This window comes from Somniosus microcephalus, chromosome 9 (assembly GCF_052327205.1).
Source record: "Somniosus microcephalus isolate GS21.2 chromosome 9, FLI_Smic_1.0, whole genome shotgun sequence".
Taxonomy (NCBI): domain Eukaryota; kingdom Metazoa; phylum Chordata; class Chondrichthyes; order Squaliformes; family Somniosidae; genus Somniosus; species Somniosus microcephalus.
Window position 1 is genome coordinate 230,192,139 of NC_140995.1, and position 9,173 is coordinate 230,201,311.

The 9,173-nt window shown below is 52.6% G+C and overlaps 1 protein-coding gene across 1 annotated transcript in view; it reads right to left on the bottom strand.

Annotated features, from left to right (window-relative positions):
- Window positions 1–999: 999 nt before the first annotated feature.
- The window catches only part of parp1 (poly (ADP-ribose) polymerase 1), a 75,222-nt gene continuing 67,048 nt past the window's right edge, over window positions 1,000–9,173 (bottom strand). Inside the window, 6 exon segments of the mRNA XM_085997990.1 lie at window positions 1,000–1,672; window positions 3,307–3,421; window positions 4,520–4,581; window positions 6,012–6,139; window positions 8,151–8,212; window positions 8,215–8,302. Coding sequence (XP_085854116.1) covers window positions 1,591–1,672; window positions 3,307–3,421; window positions 4,520–4,581; window positions 6,012–6,139; window positions 8,151–8,212; window positions 8,215–8,302 — 537 coding nt within the window. The 3' untranslated portion in view covers window positions 1,000–1,590.

The window sequence follows — 9,173 nt, forward strand, 5'->3', positions numbered from 1 at the left end:
CAACCACAGGACGCCCCAGAGCTCTTTACAGCCAGTTAAGTACTTTTGAAGTGTAGTCACTGTTGTAAAGTAGGTAAATGCACAGCAAGGTCACACATACAAAAATGAGATCATGAACATGTAATGTTTTTTTTAGTGATATTGGCTGAGGGGTAAATATTGGCCAGGACACCAGGGAGAACACCCCTGCTCTGCTTCAAAATAGTGCCATGGGATCTTTAACACCCAGCAACAGAAAAATTTGAAAGACTTGCATTTATATAGCGCCATTCACAACCACCGGATGTCTCAAAGCGCTTTACAGCCAATGAAGTACTTGTTGTAATGTGGGAAACGCGGCAGCCAATTTGCACACAGCAAGCTCCCACAAACAGTAATGTAATGAATGACCAGATAATCTGTTTTTGTTATGTTGGTTGAGGGATAAATATTGGCCAGGACACCAGGGATAACTCCCCTGCTCTTCTTCGAAATAGTGCCATGGGATCTTTTACGTCCACCCGAGAGAGCAGACGGTGCCTCGGTTTAACGTCTCATCCTAAAGACGGCACCTCTGACAGTGCAGCACTCCCGCAGTACTGTACTGCAGTGGCAGCCTAGCTTTGTGTGTTCAAGTCTCTGGAGTGGGACTTGAACCCACAACCTTCTGACTCAGAGGCGAGAGCGCTACCAAGTGAGCCACAACTGACACTGACAAGAGGGTAGACGGGACCTCAGTTTACCGTCTCATCCAAAAGATGGCACCTCCAACAGTGCAGCACCCCCTCAGTGGGCACCCACGACCTGCTCAGGGGCTTATAGGCGAGAGTGCTACCCAGTGAGCCACAGCTGACACCCAATGGCGGGCAATAAATGCCAGCCTTGCTAGTGACGCCCACATCAAGAACAATGAGATCATGAACATATAATCTGTTTTTAGTGATACTGGTTGAGGGATAAATCGAAACAATTTAAAAGGCACAACTAATTATTCTATCATTATAATAAACAGTCACAAGATTATTTTTTGAAGCCATCCTTTATTCCTCACATAATATAAAGTGGAAAAGAACAAATCTGAAGAAAGCGCTGAAGGGAAGGATGGAGTTGGAAGAGAATCGCCTTTCAGTTTTCAACAAAACACAAGCAGAAGAGAAGGCAGCAAATACAAAATGAAACTATACAGCCCTGGGTCTGTCAGCCTTTACAAGGGTAGGGACCCCTCCCGACCCTCGTTCCCACCCCACCTTTCTCCTCCCTCCCAATAAGGTTTTACACAAGTAAACAAAAAGTTTCCAACTGTCAGTTATGCCATTTCACTGGCTGAATAAAATCAACAGCCATTTTGACACTCGACCCCCCCTCCTCCCACACTGCAACCCCCAAAATAAGTAGTCAACTTGCATTATTAAAAAAAAAATTCTAACAACAATCATTTTTATTTATGGCTTTTGTCAGCTTCAGTTTGTAGTTTGGGGGTTATCCCGCCCCCCTTAGCCCCGCCTCTCCCCTCCCCCACACCACTCCCCGGCTGAGCACGAGCTCCGATCTTGCCCGCCCCATGACCTGATTTTGCGAGTGGCGGGGGACGGGTTTTGCAGGGTGGAGTCTTCACCACAGCGAGGTTTTGTATTTGAAGTTCAGTTTCAGCAGGTACTTCAGGTTCACCTGGGCCACGTCGTAGACGATATACCTGAGAGATCAGGAGTTAAGGTAGACAACCACCCCCCGGTGAAACAATCTGAGCGAGCAACCCACCCCAATCCCTGGATTGCCCGCTTGTCCCGGGATCTCTCACTGCTGACTCACCCCGTGGTACAGTTCCATCCGTGGGCCATTCGTCACCGGAGACACCAGCGAGTGTTGATGGACTGCGCCACGGCCGGTGAGTGCAGAGAGGCTTTACCCCCCCACCTCCCCCCCCGCTAAGTATTGGGGGTCTCGGCCAGTGAGTGGAGAGAGGCTGCCCCCTGCCATGTGTTGGAGGCCTCAGCCGGTGATTAGAGAGGCTTTACCGCCACCTGTCCTGCTAAGTGTTACTGGTGAGTATTGGGCCCTTGTCCGGTGAGTGTGTGTGTGTGGGCAGGGAGTCTCGGTCAGCGAGTGCAGAGAGGGGCTCGCCCCCCCCACCCCCTCCTGATAAGTATTGGGGTGGGTGATGGGGATCTCAGCCGATGATAGAAAAATTTGCAGGGCTGTGGGGGAAATAGCAGGGGAGTGGGATTAATTGTATAGCTCTTTCAAAGAGCCGGCACAGGCACGATGGGCCGAATGGCCTCCTTTTGTGCTGTAAGATTCTATGATTCTAGAAAACCCCCTCCCGCTAAGTGTTGGGGTGGGCTCGGCCAGTGTGTCAGGCTCTTGCCTGGTGAGTGGGAGAGAGAAGGAGGGAGGGAGGGCGAGGGGGAGAGAGGAAGGGAGGGCAAGTGAGAGCGAGCACGCGAGGGAGAGCGCGAAACATAGAAGACAGGAGCAGTAGGCCATTCGGCCCCTCGAGCCTGTTCCTCCATTTAATGAGATCATGGCTGATAATCCAAATTCAGTACCCGGTCCCTGCTTTCTCCCCATATCCCTTGATCCATTTAGCCTCAAGAAATATATCTAACTCCTTCTTGAATATATTTAATGAATTGGCCTCAACTGCCTTCTGTGGTAGAGAATTCCACAGGTTCACCACTCTCTGGGTGAAGAAATTCCTCATCAGTCCTAAATGGCTTACCCCTTATCCTTAGGCTGTGACCCCTGGTTCTGGACTCCCCGACCATCGGGAACATCCTTCCTGCATCTAGTCTGTCCAGTCCTGATAGAATTTTATAAGTTTCAATGAGATCCCCTCTCATTCTTCTAAACTCCAGCGAGTATAAACCCAATCGACCCAATCTCTCCTCATACGCCCAAGTTAATGAAAGGAAGGAGAGCGTGCATGCGAGGGAGAGCGTGCATGCGAGGGAGAGCGCGCAAAGGAGAGAGAGCGAGAGCGCGCACGAGAGAGAGAGAGCGAGAGCGCGCACGAGAGAGCGAGCGAGCGCGCGTGGGATTCCCTCGACCACCAAGTCTCGGTTGGAGGGCTGGGGTGGGGGGAGGATTCTTGCCTGTTGTCCCATAGACCATTAAGAGCCCAACTGAGATGGAGCCCATTTTCCTCAGGGCTCACACCCATTACAGAAAGCCTGTCTTCCCAGCAGTCTGGATTTGAGTTCACGTGCCAGAGGTGAAAGGTCAGCATTAAAAAAAAACACGCCCCAACTCAATACCCTTTCATTAACCTGGGCCTGATTGTTTGGAAAGTGAATCAGTGCCCCTTACTCCTGTATAGAGAAAGGATACTCGTTGTACAGTAAGCTGGAGCCTGCGGCTGGTGTCTGGACTCCTTTCCCCAGCGGCACCTCCACTCCATCCATCTTGATGGCGGCACCAGGATCCGGAGCCGTCTTCCCCACACCTGTGGAGAAAGTTATCCAAGAGGTGCAGTAACATTCCAGCCCAGTGTGACACCCTTAGCCCCGCCACCCACCTCCGCAGCCTAACAGGGAACAGAGGCTCGCAAACCCCAACCACTGCTCCGCCCCCCCACCCAAGCTGCTGCATTGCCTGCACTCTCCGTCCACTGCAGGGTAGAGAGGGGCGCTCGAGATCCGTAAACCTCCGGCACCGCATGGGCCCCTCCACTGACAGCATCAGTTCAACCCCTCCCCCGGCCCCCCGCACGACCGAGGGCCAGAGCGAGATCCAAGTGCAGCTTCTTTGCGGCCTTCCTAAGGTGGAGGCACTTCAACTCCGTAGGATCATTACCCACAAACAGAGAAGGGATGGGAGCCGATGATTGTTGCTTTCAAATCTTCACACCCTTGGAGAACGGTGTGAAGTAGCGGAAGGATCGACAGTCTGACAAGCCGTGCCATGAACGCTCCTTTCAACCAGGACCATCTTTATACCAGTCGACAGATTGATTTTTAGACTCTAGGGAAATCAAGGGCTATGGGGATCAGGCGGGAAAGTGGAGTTGAGGTTGAAGACCAGCCATGATCTTATTGCATGGTGGAGCAGGCTCGAGGGGCCGTATGGCCTACTCCTGCTCCTAATTCCTATGATCTTATGATAGGGAGGTCAGTCCTCTATAGCGGGAGGGTTTTATGGACCGGACGCGAGGATCCCCGCTGGATGTCAACCCAGGATCCTGGTCTCCACTCGCTGGGAATGTCTGGAGCGGCATTCAAACCCTGCACCTTCCGGCTCAGGCGGGAATGCTACCATCCGACTCACACCTTGGGTGGAGGGGAAACTGGCAAATCTGGCACACGGCCAGAGTGAGAGGAACAGTCCGGGGGGGGGGGGGGGGGGGAAACGGTAACAGCGGGGGCCAAGGGACTCCAGGAGTAACAGAGGGGGCCGAGGGACTCCAGGAGTAACATCGGGCTGCCCTCACATTCAGCAGCATTGTATCGTGTAACAGTAAAGAGGAGCATTCCTTAAACAGCTCACAGTGCACTTACCTTCCACACTGCGCTCACCTTTCACACTGCTCTCACCCGGTGCTTACCTTTCACACTGTGCTTGCCTTTTGGTAGTTTTGTAATATGACTGGCTCGTTTTAACTCGTACCTGGGAAAACACAACATTCAACCGTGAGTGGCCTCAGGAACAGCACTGGGCTTCAAACCGCGCATATCAGCTGAAGAGAAATTTCACTATAGTTGGAAGCCAGCTCCACACTGGAGCCATCGACTCCAATCCCAGAGTGAGCCCCACACTGGAGCCATCGACTCCAATCCCAGAGTGAGCTCCACACTGGAGCCATCGACTCCAATCCCAGAGTGAGCCCCACACTGGAGCCATCGACTCCAATTCCAGAGATAGCTCCACACTGGAGCCATCGACTCCAATCCCAGAGTGAGCCCCAAAGTGGAGCCATCGACTCCAAGCCCAGAGTGGGCTCCACACAGGAGCCGTCGACTCCAATCCCAGAGTGAGCTCCACACTGGAGCCATCGACTCCAATCCCAGAGATTGGCTCCACACTGGAGCCATCGACTCAATCCCAGAGTGAGCTCCACACTGGAGCTGTCGACTCCAATCCCAGAGTGAGCTCCACACTGGAGCCGTCGACTCCAATCCCAGAGTGAGCTCCATACTGGAGCCATCAACTCCAATCCCAGAGTGAGCTCCACACTGGAGCCATCGACTCCAATCCCAGAGTGAGCTCCACACTGGAGCCATCGACTCCAATCCCAGAGTGAGCTCCACACTGGAACCATCGACTCCAATCCCAGAGTGAGCTCCACACTGGAGCCATCGACTCCAATCCCAGAGTGAGCTCCACACTGGAGCCATCGACTCCAATCCCAAGCATGGGGCCCAGCTTCATTGGCCCCTGACTCAGGTCAGTAAACTCAGCCAAGACCAGGGATCAAACCCAGGGCATTCCTAATCCTTACGGCCCGGTACAGGAGATACTTTACATTACTGAAACATCAGTTCTGGGCACTGCACCTCAGGAAGAATATATTAGCCAGAATGATACTGGGGCTAAAAGGGTTAAATGATACGCACAGGTTGCATAGACTGGGCTTGTATTCCCTTGAGTATAGAAGATTAAGGGGTGATCTAATAAAGGTGTTTAAGATGATTAAAGAGTTGATTGGGTAGATAAGAGAGAAACTATTTCCTCTGGTGAGGGAGTCCAGAACAAGGGGACATAACCTTAGAATTAGAGCCAGGCCCTTCAGGGGGGACGTCAGGAAGATGTCACACAAAGAGTAGTGGAAATCTGGAACACTCTCCCCCAAAAAGCTGTTGAGGCTGGGGGTAAATTGAAAATTTCAAAACTGAGATTGATATATCTGGCAGTGGTATTAAGGGTTATTGAATCAAGGTGGGTAAATGGAGATAAGATACAGATCAGCCATGATTGAATTGAATGGCGGAACAGGTTCGAGGGGCTGATTGGCCTACTGTTCCTAAATCAAATCACTGTGATATGAATTCTTCACATTCACACAGACAGACACACAGCCAGCCAGTTTTTTTACTCACATGTTGCCCAGCGCCACTTCAGCCAGCAGAACGAGCCCCACAGGATCAGCCTGAGATGCGTAGCAGTAATTTGCACTTTTAGAAACCATGTCGGCAAAGTAGACGCCTTTACCGAACATGTAACCGGTCTGTGAGAGAACAAAAGGACAATAAGCACGGCGATCGAATGTTCACTTTCACTGCCACCCGTTGCTGCCTCTGTCCCGGGAGGAGGCCCGTTACTGCCTCTGTCCCAGGAAGTGACTGGGCCGGGAGGAGGCCCATTACTGCCTCTGTCCCGGGTGACTGGGCTGGGAGGAGGCCCGTTACTGCCTCTGTCCCAGGAGGTGACTGGGCCGGGAGGAGGCCCGTTACTGCCTCTGTCCCAGGAGGTGACTGGGCCGGGAGGAGGCCCGTTACTGCCCCTGTCCCGGGAGGAGGCCCGTTACTGCCCCTGTCCCGGGAGGAGGCCCGTTACTGCCCCTGTCCCGGGAGGAGGCCCGTTACTGCCCCTGTCCCGGGAGGAGGCCCGTTACTGCCCCTGTCCCGGGAGGAGGCCCGTTACTGCCCCTGTCCCGGGAGGAGGCCCGTTACTGCCCCTGTCCCGGGAGGTGACTCTCGATTCTACACCAGAGCCAATTGAGGGAAGAGGAATTTGGAGCTGGGGAGGGGGGCGGTGGTGGGGGGAGGGACAACTGCAAAGGAATGTTTCAACTGGTGGGGAGGGGTTTTAAAAAAAATCTCCATTTTGCAGTTGTTTGAGGTGATTTCTGTCTTTAAAACCCGGAGTACAGATACAGCTTTAAAAGTGGGGCCGCGGGTGGGAAAGGTCTGTTTCCAATTACTGAGCAGAGCAGCAATGAGCGCCTTTAACGTAGTAAAACGTCCCAGAGCATTTCACAGGAGCGTTTTCAAACAAAATTTGACAGCGAGCCACATAAGGAGATATTAGGACAGATGAGCAAAAGCTTGGTCAAAGAGGTAGGTTTTAAGGAGTGTCTTAAAGGAGAGAGGTGGAGAGGCGGAGAGGTTTAGGCAGGGAATTCCAGAGCTTAGGGCCTCGGCAGCTGAAGGCATGGCCACCAATGGTGGAGCGATTAAAATCGCAAGAGGCCAGAATTGGAGGAGTGTTGGGTGGGGTTGTAGGGCTGGAGGGGGTTACAGAGATAGGGAGGGGCGAGGCTGTAAAGAGATTTGAAAGCCAGGACGAGAATTTTAAAATCAGGCCATTTCCGGACCGGGGAGCCGATGTAGGTTAGCGAGCACAGGCAAGTTTGCGTTGTTGATGGCTGAGAACTGATCGCAGACGCCCATCTGGAACACTGTGCACAGGCCCCAGTCACCTGATCACTGGAAGGGTACGACAGTCCTGGAGAATTAGAGCAACACAAATAGGCCCGGGGGTATCGGGGAACAGAAATTCGGGCGTCTGACCTCACGGAATCCCTTCAGTTAAAAGTTAGCTAAGTAAGTTTAGCAGAATCTATGCGATTGGATTTTCAGCTTGCAGCCAGAGTGTAAACTCAACTCCGCCCAAACTCGATGCAGAGTAAAATCGGGCGGCTTCTCCAACGCGTGGCCAATCTGTCCCGTTTCAACACCTGGGCGCAAGTGAGTAGCACTCTCGTCTCTGGGTCAGAAGGTCGTGGTTCAATGCCACTCTAGAGACTTGAGCCCAAAATCTAGGCCGACACTTTCCAGTGCAGTACAGAGGGATGAGATGTTAAAACCCAGGCCCTGTTAGGTGGACATTAAAGATTCCATCGCACTGGGGGGTCCCGGCCAACATTCCTCCCTCAACCAAGGTTTATCCCTCTACCAACAGCGGCAAAAGCAGAGTAACGGGAATGATTTTATCTTATTTGCTGTTTGGGAATCTGACTGCACACAAATTGGCCCGCCATGTTAACAACACAAGAAGTGACCGAGTTGAAATGATGCGGTGAAAAGCTCGGGGACATGAAAGGCGACACATCAATGCGTTACTCATTGGTCCCATTCTTGGCTCCCTTGGTGGCGACTCTTGACACCCACCCCCCCCACCACCCCGAGAGTCTCAGTAAATAATAATGAAAAAATATACAAGACTCTGTAATCCACTCCACCATTTACACATTCGCTCGCTCGCTCCCCTCACATCGACCCCCCGCACTCACTCACCACGGGAGCCTCCGGCGGTGCGATTCGGAGACCCTGCGACAAAATGCCGGCGAAGTTGGTGTGCGAGATCCGTGCCAGAGCAGCTGGCGGTTGTGGAGCTCGCTGAAGGGCTGGAAACGCTGATCTTCCCCCTCACGTTTAATCTTAAATATCTACCGGGAAGAGAAAAAGACACGGCGGGGGTGAAAAGGGTTCCACGCCAGTGCAGTCGGTCAGGCTTCACATGACACACAGCCAGGGGCGAGAATATACCACGCTCAGTATAGGGAGCAGGGGGCTCGGGCTGTACCGGCGGCTGGGGTAGGGAGCAGGGGCTCGGGATGTACCGGGGGCTGGGGCAGGGAGCAGGGGCTCGGGTTGTACCGGGGGCTGGGGCAGCTGTAACTTCTTCCAGCCTCCTTTTGTGCAGGTGCTGAATCACGCTGGGTACTGTCCGACTGCTCGCCTATTAACATAGAAGATAGGAGCAGGAGTAGGCCATTCGGCCCCTCGAGCCTGCTCCACCATTCAATGAGATCATGGCTGATCATCCAAACGCAGTACCCCTGTCCCTGCTTTCTCCCCATATCCCTTAATCCCTTTAGCCTTAAGAAATATATCCAACTCCTTCTTGAATATATTTAATGAATTGGCCTCAACTGCCTTCTGTGGTAGAGAATTCCACAGGTTCACCACTCTCTGGGTGAAGAAAATTCCTCCTCATCTCTGTCCTAAATGGCTTACCCCTTATCCTTAGACTGTGACCCCTGGTTCTGGACTCCCCCGGCATCGAGACATCCTTCCTGCATCTAGTCTGTCCAGTCCTGTCAGAATTTTATAAGTTTCAATGAGATCCCCCTCTCATTCTTCTAAACTCTAGCGAATACAAGCCAATCGACCCAATCTCTCCTCATACGTCATTCCTGCCACCCCAGGTATCAGCCTGGTGAATTTTCGCTGCACTCCCTCCATGGCAAGAACATCCTTCTTCAGATAAGGCGATCAAACTGCACACAATACTCAAGGTGTGGTCTCACCAAGGCC